The sequence below is a fragment of the Myripristis murdjan genome, chromosome 14 (assembly GCF_902150065.1).
Source record: "Myripristis murdjan chromosome 14, fMyrMur1.1, whole genome shotgun sequence".
Classification (NCBI taxonomy): domain Eukaryota; kingdom Metazoa; phylum Chordata; class Actinopteri; order Holocentriformes; family Holocentridae; genus Myripristis; species Myripristis murdjan.
The window spans coordinates 35,077,092-35,096,745 of record NC_043993.1 but is presented as its reverse complement, the minus strand read 5'-3'; the positions used below and the strand labels follow the sequence as shown (position 1 = coordinate 35,096,745).

The window sequence follows — 19,654 nt, the reverse complement described above, 5'->3', positions numbered from 1 at the left end:
TAGAATAACAGCTTGAATATGACAGTCTAGGCTGGAGCTTCAGTCCCAGCAACAACCAGCAATATCTTACTGAAGTTTACTACAAGACAGTGGAATAAGAAATTAGGAAAATAGGACATTTATTCAATTGTATAGTAATTCAGAACTTGGAGAAAAAAATCACATGGGGTTTGCTCTGATGTCAATTCAATTAGGACAACACCAGAAAAGACCCATTCAGTTTCCTGAATTTCCTTAACACTCCGTTGACTTCAGTCTTTTTTGCCTGTGTGGAAATTTCTGTAGTGAGAATAGAGAACACAGTTTGAATAAGACAGTCTAGGCTGGAGGTTCAGACCCAGCAACAACCAGCAATGTGTTGCTCAAGTTTGAAATAAGAAATTAGGAAAATATGACATTTGTTCTACAATTAAAACAATTATTCAGTTGTGTACGAAATAATTGTGGAGAGAAAAAAACAAAAACAAAACAAAAAACAGATGTTAGTTGGTCTGGATCAGTGTTTGGTCGCTCTTACAGGTTTCAGTCAGAGGCCTCTGGCCGAGGGTTTGACCCCGTGTGTTCTGCATTGCGATGCTGTGTTGTCGCTTTTAGACGGAGCCTTCCTCCGCGTCACCGACTTCGGCATCATGGAGGAAAAGCAGGCGGCTGGAACCGAGTGAAGACGACAAAACGCAGGAAACCCGCCGCATCTCACCATATCTTTCCTTTTTTTCCAAATCGGTAAGCGAGGGCTCATTTCGTTTCTATTTCTATTTGTTGCTGTTGTTGTTTTTCTCTCTCTCTTTTTTGGTGCAAGCAACGTTACAGGTATTTGTCGGTTATACCTGCGAATTATGCGTGGTGTTTGTGCTTAGAGTCGCTAATCGGGTTTGGACACGGTTTCTAACTGGATTGAGCAGGTCGGAGAGATTAAATAAATGTGCACATTTGTTAAAAAATAGACTGTCATGTGTGTTTGTGCTTTATTACACCGAGTGAAATAGCAGCGCTGCGCAGGCCAGTAGCTCGGTTAGAGGCAGCAGCCGCAGATTACAGGCGTGTTAATCCTTCAGCACCGCGGACAGCTCCCGAGCTCCGGAGCTGTCCGGTGCTGTCCGGAGCTCCGGAGGGCCGGGCAGGGGACAGGCAGGGCCGGGAAGGGCGCAGGCAGGGCTGCCGGGGCGAGCCGAGCCGCAGCGGCCTCACCTCAGCCGCTGTGGACGGGCAGCCATACAGACACTCATCCTCCTTATCCATCTGTTTTCAGCAGGTCAGTCAAGACACAGCACCGAGGAGACGACGGGAGTGAGAACCGCACAAGATGAAGCATTTCCTGAGGTAAACACACACACACACACACACACACACACTCCACCATTGCGGCCATGACTTGCCACATTCAAGTGTTTTCAGCCATTCATAAAATTTGATGCAGGGGTTAAAACATGCAGGAATTCAATGGTTAAAATGCCCACCACCCCTCCCTCACCCCCTTTTTCCTACGCACACACACACACACACACACACACACACACACACACACACACACACACACATACATACACGCCCGCTTCCCACGTGTTTCCCTATGCGCGTTTTGGCTCCACTGTAATGAATAGGAAATTGTTACTGTATCATTTGAATTCCCAGTTCACCCATTTAACCTCCTGCCAATCGATGGCCCGTATTGTATGGCCAGAGAGTGGCTCTTGTGGTCTAAATGGGTTTGAGTGAGAGTGAATCACTTACAGAAGAGGCCTCTTCATTATGGAGGACATGCACAAATAGATGCTCCCCCTCCCTGCTGGGAGCCACAGTCTTAGTTATTAATGGTATATCTGTGGATTCTACTTCATATGCAAGTTAATTTTCTGTTTGAAGAGGTTCATTATACACTAAATATTCTATTTCACTCCAATTACAGAGTAATAAAGCCAGTAGAGGCCATTATTAATGTTTGGGCTTCATTAAGACCTTTGCTCTCCCTGCTGTTGTTTATTCCTCTGTATTTTGGGTGGCTTTCTCGCTTCAAAATGCACACAAACAACATTTTGACAGAGCTGTTGTCAGTCTGACTGCAGTCTTCATCAAAGCTCATGACGATTCTCTTGTTTACACTTAAAGGTGCAACGTTTGTGTTTTGAACGTCACTATATCAGTGTCAGATTCTCCTGCTATATCAGTGTAATTACTGTAAACAAACGGCTGAGGGGATTGTTCGCCTCATATTTGTGCTTTGTATTCCTCTGAATTAGGATCACGTTTGCTCAAATTGCTAACCATCAGCCTCCGGACATTGAGCTGGGCTTCCCCCCCAGCTAACACTCAAAATAATAATCACCTTAATCTAATTTGTTAATAAACAAAGTTTGAGTTTTAGTTTGCAAAAGAGACACTTGTGATGTGATGTTAAAAACCCTCTTTGAGTGGATTAATGCGGTTATCAGTTAGCATTTGGAGAATCCAGCCAGTATCCAGCACTAAAGTGTGTTGTTTGTATAAATCAGTGTGTGAAGTGTTTTCACCCTTGGAAAGGTTTTACTTCACCCTCCAACAAAATTGGGGTTAGGGTGTTTTTTGAGGTTTTTTTGGGGGGTGATTTTCTGGTTTAAAAAGATTTTATACTTTTACAATTACATTTTTCCAGTATTTTATTTTTTATTTTTATTTTATATACATTATGCAGTTATAGATAGATACTGATGTATGGGTATTAACCTTTTTTTTTTTTTTTTTTACAAAGTTTTGTGGAAATTTAATTTTGAATATAAAAGGATAAATAATAGCAAGTAAGTATTTCCAATTTTATGTTTTTTATTACATTTTAATTTCCTTGGAATTTTTTCTTCTTTCTTTCTTGTGATTTTTTGCTGATTCACGTATTAGCCCATTTTTTTCCCATTTTTTTTTTTTTTTTGAAAAAGTTCAGGTGAATTTGCTCAGGACTCTAAAGGTTGAGGGGTGATCCTGGATTACATCAGACTAACACAGGTTATTGATAATCAGATTATAGATTGACATGTACTCTAGATCTTGCTTTCTGTTCCTCTGTCATTTTTTTTCTCCACAGTTTCTTAATGGGTCACTCTGCATTTCCCAGGACGCCCACATCTCCATTTTGACTCTCGGTGTCACCCATAAAAATAGCTCACTTAGATCTGATGCAAATCTCCCTTTGGAGGCAGGAGAGATGAAATAATTTCTTACGAGCTTTCTTTTCTTCCTCCCTCCTCATTTCTTCTCCTCATATTTCACGTTCTCATACTGTTTCTTTCTCTTTTGGTTTTATTCTCTGTTTTCTGCACTGATGCTGCTGTCTGCTGCTGCAAAACTATGAGCTGCGATGACTTCTTCAAACAGATTTAGGTCAAAATACATTTATTTGGGATTTTTGGTCTAAACCGCCCTACACTCTGCGCTCCAGAATCTGAAGCTTCCACTAATGCCCAATTAAGACGAGGTGACCTGATTCCTCGCAGGAAACAGTAAATTAGAGCAACTTTAACCCTTTGAAACCTGAACAAAAACATGTCATGTCTTTCTGAAACATGGGGAAAAAGCAATGAGCGAATTAGCTAGAAATTCCCTGAATATAAACAAGAGACTAATTTTAAAAATTAGAAGAAATGACCTGAAAATTGAAGGGAAGAAAAAAATCAAGCCAAAAAACCCCCGACATAATTGCTAGAAAATTACAGGGGAAAAAAACACAAACAGAAAACTATATTTATAGTTACTGCAATTATAAATTTCAACTTAGATCACAAGAAAATTACCACAAATTACAGATAAAAACCAAAACAAAACAAAACAGAATATTATCCAAAAATAATACTTTTTTACATGTTTTTATGCAATAGCCAGTTTTACCTAAGCAAGTACAGAAGCTGATGACTTTGCATTGATTTTATACTGATTTTTGATTTTTTTTCATCTGTGTGTGTGACTGTGGATCCCTGTGTTGCGCTGCTGTCTTCTCCTCTGCAGGGTCGTGACTCAGTTCTTTGTGTTCCTCTACTGTAAATGTCTGTGGCGAGGACTGAAGTTCGTCGCCAGGAAGTTTACGGGACGCTGTGAGCTGCAGCGGATCTGCTACAACAACAAGCACGGGGCTCGCCGCACGCTCAAGATCGGTAGGCGCCTGCTGCACCTGCACAGGTGGTTCAGTTTGAACCCTCTGTGGCTTCAGACGCACAGAGCGACTGAAGGCATCATGCAGGAGTTAGACTGCACACAGAAAAAAAGGTGCTCACTGGAACCCAAAATGGTTCTTCGGAGTGATGCCTCAGAAGAACCATTATCAGTTCCACAAAGAACCTTTTAGCAAGAACCATTTCTGTCAAAAAAAAAGAACCATTTTCAAGAAAGTCCTTTGTGGACCCAGCTGGTTGAGTAAAGAACCCTTTTTTTTAAATGGTTGTTTAGTCATTTTTCAGAACAAAAGTTTCTCTGAGTGTTTTAAATCAGATGACTGTGTGCAGGTTGAAAACCAACATGAACATGTTATTGGCCAGTTCTCCACGTTCCTTGTTCCTTCATTGGGTTCCAGACGGTTCCAGATGGTTTAATCCATTCACTGAGGAAATAATCTGCACATTAATCCACAAGGAAAAGAATTGTTAGCTGCTGCCGCCACCAAATAACTCTTTTAGAACCTTTAGCACTTTAAAGAACCACAGAAAGTGTGTGGAGAACCAGCCCCTAAATAAAGAAGTTCTTCAACTGGTGATGGTTCTGTGTGGAACCAGAGAGTGTTTTGAAGAACCAAAAAACAATTATTTAATTATTTAAACATTATCTAATTATTAGTATCATTCTTATCATCATCTAAAAATATTTTTTCAGAGTTGAAAAATATTTTTTCAACTTACAAGTAGGATGAATTTTTTTTTCATCCTACTTGTCAGTTTTCTTCTTGGCAATTCTAAAAATATAAGCTTGTGGCAATCTGATACTGAAATATGTGTATCATATCAAATATATTTTTAAAAGCTATTAATCACCAGTTTAGTTCATTTTACTTTACTTAGTTGCCTTACACTGTGCAACTGTTTTCTTGCAGAGTCATCGCTGAGGTACTCCAAAAATGAGGTGAGATTTCCTTCTGTTTTGTCTTTTTCTTTCTTTTTTTTACATTTATTATTATTATTGTTGCGATTACTATTCTATCTCTTTATTTTATCTTATTTTATCTCTCTGTATTGTGATATTTTAGTTTTGTGAGGCGTTGCACCTGTGGGTTTTTAAAAAGTAAAGTATTGACATCATTTTTCTTTCTCAGCTCCACCTGTCCAGTCTGATGCAGCTCAGCTCAGCAGCTCTGCTACAAATTCTACGTTTTAACAAAGTTTATAATGTTCAGTTTGTGTTGACATTGTGCAGAATGTGTCACTTTAATTCTGTGTTTATTACTGAGGTTGTAGTTTGCAGAGGTCTGCTACTGGACTACATTACACTGAGAGGTGTTTCTAATTTTTTGTGCTTCCCATTTATATACATAAGGGGGGACAGAATAGTGGAAACAGCTGTCAGTAAAGTGCAGTCCAGTCCAAAAGCAGCACTAACTATGAGCTCAATGCCAAACATAGAAGTGAATGAACACCTCTGTTACCGTGACAACAAGACAAGCTGAGCATTATAGGCAGCAGGAAAGGAAACATTATGGCACAACAGCTGGACTGGATTGGATTAGATTATACGGGTGGAGCTGATAAAGTGGACGCTGAGTGTATGTCTGGTATAATGTTGTTTTTGGGTGGTCTAGCTGCAGTCTGTAAACAGGTCTGTGTCCTCCTCACTCTCCTTCCTCTCCTCCTTCCTGCCACCTCCTCTGTCTGCCCTCTGTCCTTCTGCAGCTGCTGCAGTCTGCGCTCAGCATCCATCCTGATAAAGTGGAGAAAACCATCGATGACATCATGGCCTTGAAGAAGATCAATCCGGACACCAACCCACAGTGAGACACACTAGATTACCCGTCGCTTTACCTTGCTCCTGAATCAGATACAGATAAACTGAGTAGAATAACTGGCGGTGGATGGGGCCTAATGCTATGCTATTGTTGCCCAGCCCAATATTTATGATGAATATTAGTCAAGCTGCAAAATTATGATTTCAGCAGATTTCTTTCGTTCAAGAACATAGAAGTAGAAATGTGTGTCTTCTTAACCAGTGTCTGGCCATTTTCTCCAAAGCTCAATAAAAAACAAATAAATAAATAACCCTAAAAATAAAAGGATTATTTAGAGAGCATTGTCTTAGGAAAGTCCCATTAGTCGCCTGAAATGCCAAATGAAATGCCCTTTTTCTTACCATTTTCAATGTAGATGTCCAGATAGATAGATAGACAGTGTATACATCGATAGATGTATTTAAATTAACTTTTTTAAAAATCTATTTTATTGAATTTCTTTTAAATTCATTTAACATTTTATTATAGTTTGTATCATACTTGTTTTTTTTTTATTCCAAAATTAAATGAAAGGAATTTGGTTCACCCCATCCCTGGGCTTGTTTAAATATCATGTGTGTTGAAGCTCGTATGACTGGCAGCCTAACAGGAGGAGACTTGAACCTCCCAACAGGCGTCCAGATTAATTAGATCCCTCCGGTCGTCCTGTGTGTCCCCAGGCTGAGCATCTCCCTCCAGGCTAGTCTGTTTCAGATCGTGGGCTACAGGAACCTGGTGGCCGAGGTGGAGAAGCTGCGCAAGGAGCCGTACGACTGTGAAAACTCTGAGCATGAGGACATGCTGATGAAGGTACGCTGTGAAGTGAACACGCTGTCCTCACCGGTGGTGCATTGCATCTGCAGCCCACCTCTAATACTTTAATGAGAAGCATGTGAGGTAGCTGCATATAAAAAAAAAAAAAAAAAAAAAATCTATAGTTGGTAGACAGTTTTTGATTCATGAACATGGCCTGAGGTCAGCAGATAAACCAAGAAATGAGTGAGTCTAAAACCTGGAATAAAGAGCACAACCAGAAGTGGGCGTGGCCGTGTGGCATGAGGAGTCAGTGGACACCCCACCAACCCCCCCTTTAGAGAAACAGCTAAAAACTGAAGTGGGCGTGGCCTGAGGGAAAGCAGGTGTGGCCCAATCAGTGTGAGAAGGTAACAGGTTGTCTCTCAGCCCAGGACAGACCGTGACCGGAGATTTTCCTCGTCCTGCAAAAACTCAAAATCTTACCAAGATTATTTGTCTTATTTCAAGTCAAAAATGTCTTATTCCTAGTCAAAATATCTCATTACACTTAAAATAAGACATGATCACCTCAGAAGTAACTTGTTTTTAGACAACTGTCTCTTGTTTCAAGTGAAAATTTGCTTGAAACAAGTGAAAGTTTGCTTGTTTCATTGGCAAAATTTGTTTCTTGTTTCTAGCTAATTTTCACTTATTTCAAGTGAATTTTCACCTTTTCCACTGGCAAATTTTGCCAATGAAACAAGCAAATTTTCACTTGTTTCAAGTGAATTTTCACTTGAAACAAGTGAAAATTGTCTAAAAACAATTTACTTCTGAGGTGATCATGTCTTATTTTAAGTCTAATGAGATATTTTGACTAGAAATAAGACATTTTTGACTTGAAATAAGACAAATAATCTTGGTAAGATTTTGACTTTTTGCAGTGTAGGTTTCATTTCCAGTCTCAAATAGCCTATGTGTTGCCTTCATGTTGTCACGGAAACTGCAGCACTGTACAGGAAGATGGGGAGACCAGACAATAGGTCAATCATTTTTCAATAAAATAATGCCGACGTGCCCGAACCCGAACATAATTTCTAAATTTTTATCCTAATCTAATCTGACCTGTCAGGTCCCGACGGGCTTGTGTCGGATATCCAGACTTTACTCTCAGTTCAGGTGTGAACAGCAGCTGTTTTCCTTCATGCGTCTTGAGATCCGATCGCTCAGGATGCATTCAGAGGCCTAGGACGCTTTTGTCCACAAACAGACGTGTGTCCCAGGACGCATTGAAGGACCCCCCCCCCTCGCCTGACGTCCTCTGTCTCCAGCTCTGGTCCAGCCAAACACCCCGACACCAGCCACACCGTCACTCCTCCAGCAGCCCAGTCAGATGGGACCAGTCTCTGCATGATTAATAATAATAATAATAATAAACTTTATTTATATGGCACTTTTCATACAGAATGCAGCTCAAAGTGCTTCACATAAAAAGAATAAAAATAAGATATGTATACATATATATACACATACATACACATTGATAGATAAACAAATAAATAATTGAGAACATCAACAGCAGGAATAAAAGGGGATAAACAAGAAAAATAAGAGGTAGTGTGTTTAAATTAAACAGTCTTTCTAACCCTAGACGCTACGGAGTTACTAAAGAAAAGAAACATTTTAACATCATTATCCTGGTGAATTTCAATTCATTTCAGGTCAAACGTTCTTTCAGACCCACAAAAGGGTCCATAGCAAATACAGTGATACAAATATATATGGATACTATACATTTTTTAAAAAATAAAAAGAGTCCCATGATGGCCTAAATGTGTTTTTTCAGAGGCTTTTCACTCCAACAGCAACAATCAAATTCTGGGTTAAATGCTACCGACAAGTTTCTTTAAACTTCATGGTAATATTAAATGTATTGACTACCAGCTTTTGAAGAATCTGCATTTGGAAATTTGAATCTAAAATCTTGGTATCATGTGAGCCTATCTGCCTTCGTAATCCTGCATCGGTTGCACTCGACTGAAAATGTAGTTCATTTGACTTTTACTGAGCAGCCTTACACTGCCAGTGCCGATGTTTTCACACCCACTGGCACAGTCACTTGTACTTGTAAAATAAATTTACAACCAAACTAGATAAATGAGCATAATAAAAGACAAGAACAGAGGGTGAAACAACACAATACTAAAAGAGACAAAAGCAAGCCTCAGCTGGTAAATTACAACATGACACTGATTCTGTGAGCCTCAGCTCTTCAGCTCGATTGTTCCTCCTCACTTGCTGTTTCCAAGTACATGCAATTGTTTAGCAAGTGAGTTATTTGACAGCACTGAGATGTGGTTTGTGTGTGTGTGTGTGTGTGTTTGTGTTACAGCTATGGAAAGAGCTGCGTCCCGACACACCTCTCAGCGGTCGCATCTCAAAACAGTGGTGTGAGATTGGTTTCCAAGGCAGCGATCCCAAGACTGACTTCAGAGGAATGGGCCTACTGGGCCTGCACAACCTGCTGTAAGTATGTGTGTGTGTGTGTGTGCGCGTGGGTTGGCTTGTTTAGCTGTGATTGTGAGGACCAACTATTGAGAAGCCACTGTTCTTGTGAGGATATTTGGGGTTTGAGGACATTTTGGGTGGTCCTCACTACAAACAGCTAATTCTGGCTTATTGGTCAAGGTTAGGGTTAAGGCCAGGTTAGTCAAGTCAAGTCAAGTCATGTTTATTTCTCTAGCACGTTTACAACAGTTTAGCTGAACCAAAGTGCTTCACAGTAAAAAAATAAGTGCACAGTAAAAAACAGGTGTACAGGCACAGGTAAGTGCTACACAGTAAAACAAATGTGCAGGCATAGGTAAAACAGCAAAAAAAACAAAACAAACAAAGACAGTTACTCTAGTAAAAGTGCAATTTGCAAAAAGTGCATTGAGAGAACCAGAATAAAATACAAGAAAAAGTCAAGGGAATAACCTTGGGGAAGATCTAAGCGCAAGGAAATGCGAGTGAGAAGAGGTGGGTTTTGAGCAGGGATTTAAACATTTCCAGGCTTCCAGGCAGGTTAAGGTTAGGGTAAGGGTTAGGGTGAGGTGTTCGGGTGAAGGTTAGGGTTAGGGTTTAGGGTTAGAAATATCTATTCCTTCTCCAAATTCTGAAGTTGGGGTGTTTTGTACTGGTTATATTTTGCGAGGACCGACAGAGTTTATTTAATCCGTTATTTATCTGCTTCGACCTCGCAGGCCCGCACGCCTCGACACCGGCGCCGGGTTAAACTACCAATCATGTGGCAGCTCCTGACGCCCGGCGCTGGGAGGCAGGAGCTGTCAGTATTGGTTTAGTTTTACGGGATCACTCACTCTGCCTAGCCTTCGTATGCTGCAGCGGACTGAGGCCCTTTCTTCTGTCCGATCGGCTGTACCTATTGTTGGTAGTTATTATTTTAATAGGTTTCAACCAATTTAGGAGTTATTTTAAGCTCAGGTTACAACCACAAGTCTACTCCAAATGTGTTAAGGTTAGGATTAAGGATGCTTGTGGCCTAAATTAAAAATAATAAAGAATATAAGGTTAGACTGAATGTAAGTTAATACAATGTCTCCACAAGAATAGTAAAATCAATGTGTGTGTGTGTCTATATGATATATAGATTCATAAATTGAGGTAAATCTGAGAGAGGCATGATCCAGTGATGAAGTTTGCATTATAAAAGTCACACTGCAAGTTCATTCACCAGGCCAAAAGCAGAATTTCTGTAAACCACTGATGATAAAATTATCCGGCAAATGAAGGACGACAGCAGCGACGTCCTGTAGCAGGATGTACACGCGTTCCTGCGGAGGCTTTGACTTGCAAATGTGCGCATAATTTAGCAGGTCCTTCTGCAGCCGTGAAGTCTCTGAAGGAGAAATTAACGGTAGAAAATATCCGCAGTGAGACGCTACTACCCTTGAAGTGGATATAATAACACCAAATACAGAAATTAATTGCTTACATTTGCACAGCAATACATGTTAGTGCACCTCCAAGTAAATACCATCTTTTTGAACTTTTTTTTTTTTTTTTTTTTTTTTTTTTTAAATCTTTCTGCAGGTACTTTGCAGAACATGACAAGGCCACCGCTCTGCAGATGCTCCACGACTCCCTGCAGCCCAAGCACAAGTATGTCCGTCCCGTCCTCGTCCACTTCGACCACACCCAGGAAATCATCATTGTTAAAGGAATGCACCGGACGTTTGGGAGATTGTCTGTTTTAGTCCAGTCATTTTATGGAAAAAAACCTAGGACAAATTGCAAGAGAAGCAAACTCAACTGATTTTGTATCCTCAGTTTGTCCTGAGGGGGAAAAAAGTCCCAAGAAATCCCATTGGTGGAAAGTTTTGAAAATCACCTATATATGACCATATAATACCAAAAAACACCCTTTTAACACACAGGGGAAAGGGGTTAAAAATTTTACTTTCAGATATCACTATAAAAATTCACAAGTTGATTACACACACAAAGACAAGAAAAAAAGTCAATTACAAGTTCTTTGAATTATTCTGTTTACACATGCATATCACACATTATCTGATTTGATATGCGCTAATAAGGAATATAAGGAATAAATGCCAGAACAGATATTTAAACAGTGAATTAAAAGGTTACTATATATATATATATATAGTAACCTTTTTATTCACTGTTATATAGTAACCTTGAATTAAAAGGCTACTATACTCACTCAGGACAAACTGAGGATACAAAATCAGTTGCTTGTCTTGCAGTTTGTCCTGGGTTGACCCCAGTTTTGGCCTAAAATTACTGGACTATTTGCTCAGTTTATTTGATAGGTCATGAGAACATGGACCCCAAAACCACCCATGTGGCCCCAGTAAATCAATGGCTCCGCTGTTTTAAAGTAGTGACTGAGTGCGGCTGTGTTCTATCGGCGCTTTGAAATATGATATAAAAGTAAATAAAAGTATCATATTTTCAACCAGCAGGAAGAGTTTTCCCTGTTTTCATAGGAGATGGAGGGCAAGTACAACTGCAAAGTGTGATTTCTCACCTAAAACAGTTCTAACAGTAATCCGGACTGTGTAAGACACTGCCTTCATATTTATTGCTACTTTTCTGGTAATTTTTTTTAGGAACTTTACTAATTTCATGCTCATTTTCAGGTCATTTCTGGCTAACTTGCTCATCACTTTTCCCATGTTTTTGGAAGAAATCAAGTGAATCTGCTCAGGCTTAAAAAAAAATTAACAATACTCCAAAGCAGATAAATCTTTACTATCATTCAGTAATATTTAATAGCGTGCTGGAGCAGATGATCTACTGGGAACTCGTGGGTGATTTTGATGTCCATGTCTTCACCGGGTAAATTCACCACTGGGACAATCTCTCAAAATCCTCGGTATATCCCTTAAAAACTGACTAAACTGCACTTTGCCATTCACGACTGTGCGCTCGCCGCTCTCTGCTTGATCACTTTCATTCTTACAGCTTCATGTTCTTCACTGTGTCACTAATGACTGTCCGCTGTCGCAAAGCCAAGCGCTCGCTCGTGTGTCACCAGCTGCCTCATTTCACCAGTGAACACTTCTTCTTCTTTTCCTCCCCCTCCACCTCCATTCGGCCCTTGCCTCCCTCTTTCTCGCATGCACTGTAGGAGCACGCACAGAAAGACAAGGTACTTTATTTCACTTTCATTTTTTTGTGTGTTTTTGTGCTGAATTTCTAACTTTCTGTTACGCATTGACGTCTCACGCGCCGATATCTCACATGCATTCAGAGCTGCTGCAGGAAAACTATAGATCCGTTTTTCCAAGATAGACTGGACAAATATGAAATTCCCGATCCAGTGTATTTTCTCTGTGGGGAAAATCCATGGGGTTTTCACAAAATCACAAAATCAACCTCATCACACTCTGTAATTTAATGGTTTTTTTTCTTGATGGTAGAAATGGAATTGAATAGAACTAGCATTGTACAGGAGATTCTGCAGTTCCTAGTGGATTAACTGGCAGCTACCTTTGGGGAACTCACTGAATACACTGCAAAAACGCAAAATCTTACCAAGATTATTTGTCTTATTTCTAGTCAAAATATCTCATTACACTTAAAATAAGACATGATCACCTCAGAAGTAACTTGTTTTTAGACAATTTTCACTTGTTTCAAGTGAAAATTCACTTGAAACAAGTGAAAATCTGCTTGTTTCATTGGCAAAATTTGCCAGTGGAAAAAGTGAAAATTCACTTGAAAGAAGTGAAAATTAGCTAGAAACAAAAAAACAAATTTTGCCAATGAAACAAGCAAATTTTCTCTTATTTCAAGCAAATTTTCACTTGAAACAAGAGACAATTGTCTAAAAACAAGTTACTTCTGAGGTGATCATGTCTTATTTTAAGTGTAATGAGATATTTTGACTAGTAATAAGACATTTTTGACTTGAAATAAGACAAATAATCTTGGTAAGATTTTGAGTTTTTGCAGTGTAACTTCATCAGCAGTTCCATTGTGCCAAAATAGATATTATTATAATCATATGTCATTAGGGCCCGGCAATATATTGATATTCTATTCATATTGTGATATGAGAGTAGATATTGACTGGGATACTGGGTATGGTAATGTCATGATCTGCACAAAACATGTAATAATAACATAAAATACACACTAAATAATGCTAAATGATTCTTCAGTAGGTTTTAGCCACATAACGAGGTGCTGTGTGGTCTGGTTTGTAGACAGCACATGACTGAAGTGTTTGTCCTTCACAGTGAGATGAACAAATCAGAATGGGAGCAGAAGAACATAGACAAAGCTATTGGGTAAGTGTGCACACACACATACACACTTGCAGACATGTGCGGAGGGCTGGGAGGGGGGCGGGGCTTATCGAAGCAGCGGTGTGTTACGGCAGATCTGGGCTACTGCTGCTGGAGCTGTGTGGAGGTTTGGCCCCGATCGAGGGCAGTTCCAGCAGTGGAGGAGCTCAGTGACGTGGGTATCCAGGCAGTGTGTGTGTGTGTGTGTGTGTGTGTGTGTGTGTGTGTGTGTGTGTGTGTGTGTGAGAGAGTGAGTGTGTGTTTGAGTTTCTATCCCTGTGGCCTAAATGGCAGGAAGTGTTTCACCGCTGTGCATCGTGCCGAGCGGAGAACTGCTGCTGCTCTGCCTTCTACCTTCAGCCCCCATTAGTTCTGATAAGCACTCAGGGCTGAGTCTAAACAGACACACACACACACACACACACACACACACACACACACACACACACACACACACACACACAAAACAAGGCCATACAGTGTTTAAATCCAGCCTGCCACAGGATCCATGTGAACAAGTCATTTATAGCCCTGAGCCATGAGCTGCTGAAGGTAGTTTGACTTGTTTCCAATGCATTTTCCTGAAATAAGTGACATTTTGTCAGAGGGCTGGGCAATACCACCTCAAATCAATATCACCATTAATTCAACATGTTACCTTGATTACGATTAATGGATGATTATTTATTTATTTATTTATTTTACAAGGTTTGTACTGTAAATCTGCTATTAAAGCTGGGATGTTTTTCTCTAATGACAGAGTGCATGTCTTATGCTTGTAATTTTTAAATAATTGCAGGAAACACACACACAGATCAGCTGTTTATGGTTATTTATTGAATATTTTGCATCTGCTTTGTGGAGGCTCTTGTTGCCTGTTGGATTGTGCTCCAGGTGTCGGAACAGAGCAGTGGTCTTACCTTTTGGTCGCTCAGACTGTTTTTCTTTTTCTTCTTTTTGTTCGGTGTCGTCTTCACCGAAGCCGACATGTGTCCAAACGTCAGCAACGCCAGCTCATTTTGTCACCAACCATTTTTTCATTTTTCTGAAAAAGCATTTCTTCCCGTGCCCCGAGGTTTTTATTCTCCTGGTTTGACTGTCATTCAGTCAAAAGAGCCTGTTGTCGCCCCCTGGTGGAGGGTCTCTGATGTTTCCTTTGAGACGCAGCTCCGATGGGATGAAGCTCGACCTCGCAGACGCACGTCGTTCCCTCATGCAGTTAATAATGGATCGTTTATGAGATTGTTGAAAATATTTCTCAGCAAAAATGTGATGTGAGTCCACAAGGAGGTAAAATGTCCTCATTAGTTGCTCCGTGTTCCTCTGAGCTGCTCATCCACAACACTGGATTTGTGTCTTTACATTCACCTCCACTGCAAAACAGCTCCCAAAATAACACTTTTAGCATGTAAATGGATGCACACTAAGTGGATTATGCCAATATGAAAAACAAGAAGTCCCCGTACCCATTTTTCTCCCATGTAATTACAATCATTATTCCATGTGGAAGCTTCCTGCAGATGCTACCTGCCAGATTTACTTTCCAATTCAAATAATTTTTTTTTTTAATTGGCATAATCTGATTTGTTTGTTTGTTTGAGTGCTGGAAGTGTAATTTTGGGACTGGTTCTACTGGGATATGGAAGTGAAAGAAGGAGCACAAATACAATATTGTGGATTTACAGCCCACAGGACCACAGAGCAACACATGATATCTCCCCACCATGTGGACTGATATAAAGCCCAGGTAACCACACAACGCAGCTCTGCACCGAAGGTCGATTTTGCTTTAATGTCAGAGGTTGATTGGATCCCAGAAATATCGGAGAAATGCCTCATTTTTCTCCACTGTTGTCGTCCCTGTCGGCTAAGAAGCCAGTTGGCCACAAAAGCGAGTGCTGTTACTTCTTTGAGTTCCCATATGATTCCTTTATGTTCCAAATTGCATCCAGGAACTTTTCTTGTCAAGAAAGAGTCATCATAATTTAAGGGGTATACATACACTACTCACAAAAAGTTAGGGATATTTGGCTTTTGGGTGAAATTTATGGAAAATGTAAAAAGTTCACGCTACAGTGATATTATATCGTGAAAGTAGGGCATTTAAGTAGAAGCATGCACTGGTGATTTCCTCATCTCAAACAATTTCTTGAAACAAAAGCCAACAACAGTGGTGGATATACCACAACAAAAAATGTCAGTGTCAATAACTTGTCATGTGCCCTTGAGCATCAATTACAGCTTGACAACGACGTCTCATGCTGTTCACAAGTCGACTTATTGTCTGCTGAGGCATGGCATCCCACTCTTCTTGAAGGGCGGCCCTCAGGACATTGAGGTTCTGGGGTACAGAGTTACGAGTCTCTACACGGCGACTCAGCTGATCCCATAGGTTTTCTATGGGATTCAGGTCTGAGAAAGTGCAGGCCACTCCATTTGAGGTACCCCAGTCTCCAGCAGCCATTCCCTAATGATACGACCTCGATGAGCTGGAGCATCAAACACCTGATGTGAATTTTGCCGTTAAACTCCTTGTTAGAGAACAGCAACTTGTGCAAAAAGTACTGAAACATTGAACAGTTGGACATGTGCATTCAAAAGTTTACAGAAGGTCACATTAAGTTCACCTGTAAAGGTTAGAATGCATTTTAGGTTCATCCTGAAATTTCACCTGAAAGCCGAATATCCCTAACTTTTTGTGAGTAGTGTATGTTTAAAAACACCAAAATAAGAACTACCATCAAAAGCAAATGTGTATCAGTTAAAGGGAAATCTTTATGGAACAATTTGGACTTTTGAAACTCTGCAGCTCAATCAGTCAATTTAAAAAAATGTATAAATCCATGGTAATAGATAAATATAGATCATTATTATAATTATAATCAAATTAATATGTACTTACTGATCTTTTGATTTTGTTTTTTTTTTGTGTGTGTGTCAGAATTACCTATTGTTTTCTGATGTGTCATGACATCTTATGATATTGCAGTTGTTTTGTTTGTAACTTAACACAAATGTAAAAAGGGTCGTCACAATAAGCCTCGGCTTCAGTCTACACCTTACCGGACTCTGAAAAACAAATTTATTAGTCTTTGAAAATGCCAACTGATTGTAACTGAGACCGAAATGAACTGTCATCATCATCATCATCATCATCATCATCATCATCATCATCATCATCATCATCATCACATTCCGCATTAACTGTCACTTATTTCTCTCGTCTCCCTTCCAGCTATTCTTTTGCCATTGTGGGCATCAACATCACAGACCTGGCCTACTCCCTGCTGGTGAGCGGAGCTCTGAAGACCCACCTGTACAACGTGGCCCCGGAGATGCCCAGCCTGCTGCACTTCCAGCAGACCTTCTGTGAGTTGCATTGGTTCCAACAGAGGTGATAAATAAACAGAGGCTGACTGCAAACCAACAGGTTCAGTCGGCTCATTAATGTCTGATATGATGAAATGACGCAGCTGTTCTTCATGTAGTCAGTGCTCACCCACATGTTTTGGCAGTAGATAAAAGAAGATTTTAAAGAATTTGGCTCCCTTTCGCTCTATTTTGTCTCATTGGAGAACAAGTTATTCTCTTTTTTGAATGAGCCTGTATAATTTTTTCAGTTTTTACAAATGGCTTGGTACAGGCATCACCAATGAACTATTGAAGCTTCCATTGAACTTGTAACCAGGAGAAATCATCTTTCTCCAGTGCAAACGGACGCTACAGTCGTAATCATGGAGAAGGTCTGAAAAGTCCGGGTTTGCCAAAGTAGCCATTTATGATATCACAATGAAATTGCGGAAAACACAGTCAGTGATATGTGCCTAGTGTTTTGTGTGTGTGCAGTGTGTGTGTCTTTGGAGGTTTTTGCTGTGAACTCTGCGTGTTTAATGCTTCAGCTGCATCTTTAGGAAAACTGTGCTGGCAGAGTGCTTGGCTCTTGGAGGTGAGAAAACCGTTGGGGATCCCAGATTTAAAGGAAAGGTCTTCCTGTGCTTCCTGTGGCAGGTTACCTGATGCAGGAGTTCCACCGCTTCTGGATCGAGGAGGATCCCAGCGACATCATGGAGTTCAACCGGGTCCGCTCCAAGTTCCACCGGAGGATCCTGCGCCAGCTGAAGAACCCCGACATGGCGCTGTGCCCCCACTTCTCCGCCTCCGACCTCCACCTGGTCAACCTCTAAACATGACCTCTGACCGATGACCCCCCCCAAACACACACACACACACACACACACACACAAAACTCCTCCTACTGAGCTCTCCATATCCCAGTAGCAGAGAGACTAAATTGACTTGCTGGGCCTGCGCACCCAGTATGCCGGCTTGGAAGACCAATTCCTATGGGTACCAGCCAATCAGAGGCAGAGTAGGGCGGGTATGCAGGCCCGACAAGTCAATTTAGTCCCTCCCATCCCAGTAGAGGTTACCCCGAAATGTCAGAAAGGCGTCGGAAATCATATAGTAATCGAAATGTCCTCTAGTTACACTCAAACAGGACGGTCCTTAAGACGTCTCGGGCGCTCCTCCTCCACCTCTGCTCAACCCACCTCCTCCTCCCAGCTAACGTCATGTCACGTCACTGCCAACAGCTCACTCAGCCAACACACACACACACACACACACACACACACACGCACACACACACATGCACTGCCTCTACGCCCTCACAGCAGCGTTAGACCACCAGCATCAGAGATGACCATAGCGATTGTAGCTGTGCATGAGGAGGCCGCACCACACATCACCGACTCATCGTTAGCAGTTGCTTTAATGGTTCATGACATGATTGTACCACAGCCTTCACGCGTCGGTCATGTTTCCTTTTTCTTACTCTTGTGACAAACCAAATGCTTCGCTCTCTCAGACGAATAATCTCCCTTAATGAATGCAAACCTGTGATCGATCACCAGTTCAGGATCGTTTGGGCGATTAGCTGGTCGGGCTGGAGTCGAGCCCTGTAAGCAAGTTTTTGGAGAAGTTAGATGTCTAACTGGCCCGTCGAAGCGTAAAGAGAAGTGTTTTCCAACAGGACGAGGCCGATGTATCTGATCTTTAATTTTCTTTAATCACTATAGATTGTACTGTACTTTTTGTGTGCATGACAAGAACACTTAAGACTTCTCCTTGCCAAAATATCGAATGTGGAGAAGTCAACAATCACAGCAGCAGTTTGTTTCTTGTGAGCTCAAATTTAACATTTTTAAACCTGTAAAATGATGTTCACAAATATTTTCAAATTTATAACTGTATGTCAGCAGGTTACGTTTGTTAATGTGCAAAAAAAAAAATATGCCGGGCCATAATTGTTCTCTGGCAGGATATAAAAAAACCAAACAAACAGGTATTATCTCGTGCTCCCACTGGCTAATAACAGAAAGAAAATTCTGCCAAAAGTATTTGCAAAGGTCACATTTTTTCAGTCTCTGTGTTTAAATATTTCCACCCACTTGTGCATATCCTCTTTACACATTGACAGACGTCAGCATGTCAGTTAAAGAATATTTTGTGGACATTATTTAACAGGTTTACAAAGGTTTTGCCTTTGATTTGACCCGTAAATTCTGTTATGAATGTTTCATCATATTCATGATTGTTTGATGTGCATTTCTCTTTTGATTAATTGAATGTGGCACTGTTAATCACAGTTTTATCAGCCAAAGCAATAATTTACATTCATTTCAGTGCACATTTTGAAAAATGTATTTATTTGCACCGTGTGTGCCTATGTACTTTATTTTTTTGCTTTTTACTTATTTATTTATTTATTTTTTGCTAATTTCTTAGCCTCTGGTCCAGAGTTAGAACAGCCGTCACTTCAGAGGTGCTACTTGCAGCATTTTAACATCATTAAATACTTAACACATACATTTTGAAAAATTAGTATTGTTACTGTAAACAAACAAGAATGGAATATATTATGAGCTCCTGCACTGTGGGATTTGGATTTGGATTTGGGATTTGGAGTGAAATCTGGTGCATGATTTTATGGCACATAACAGGAAGAGGGCGCTGTTTTTCTAGAATACACAGAACTGCAGCTTTTGCCACATGGTGGAAGAGGTGAAAGACAGTGTGTTTATGTGATGAGGCTGATGGGAAATGTAGAGACACTCACAGGGTGACGGGTGAGAGTCTCATGACATTTGTTTACACGGATTATTCAGAA

General features: G+C 40.5%; 1 protein-coding gene across 3 annotated transcripts; it reads left to right on the top strand.

Moving 5' to 3' along the window:
- The first annotated feature begins 605 nt into the window (after positions 1 to 605).
- On the top strand, positions 606 to 17,823 carry elmod1 (ELMO/CED-12 domain containing 1). Of its 3 annotated transcripts, none has more exons than XM_030069030.1 (12): positions 606 to 723; positions 1,250 to 1,320; positions 3,970 to 4,115; positions 5,045 to 5,073; positions 5,838 to 5,935; positions 6,610 to 6,739; positions 9,057 to 9,190; positions 10,760 to 10,828; positions 12,324 to 12,344; positions 13,438 to 13,488; positions 16,721 to 16,854; positions 17,494 to 17,823. In XM_030069030.1, the coding sequence occupies exons 2-12, from the start codon at positions 1,304 to 1,306 to the stop codon at positions 17,667 to 17,669; spliced, it is 1,005 nt and encodes a 334-aa protein (XP_029924890.1). In that variant the 5' UTR covers positions 606 to 723; positions 1,250 to 1,303; the 3' UTR covers positions 17,670 to 17,823. The 3 variants fall into 3 exon arrangements, with proteins under 3 accessions (XP_029924890.1, XP_029924892.1, XP_029924891.1); XM_030069031.1 differs by having other exon boundaries at positions 618 to 723; positions 1,253 to 1,320; XM_030069032.1 differs by lacking the exon at positions 12,324 to 12,344.
- Positions 17,824 to 19,654: the final 1,831 nt, after the last annotated feature.

What these genes read in the sequence shown, in the direction of transcription:
- elmod1 (XM_030069030.1), top strand. An exon ending in AATCCGGACACCAACCCACA is followed by an intron (nt 5,936 to 6,609) that starts GTGAGACACACT and finishes GTGTGTCCCCAG; the next exon opens with GCTGAGCATCTCCCTCCAGG. An exon ending in CTGGGCCTGCACAACCTGCT is followed by an intron (nt 9,191 to 10,759) that starts GTAAGTATGTGT and finishes ATCTTTCTGCAG; the next exon opens with GTACTTTGCAGAACATGACA.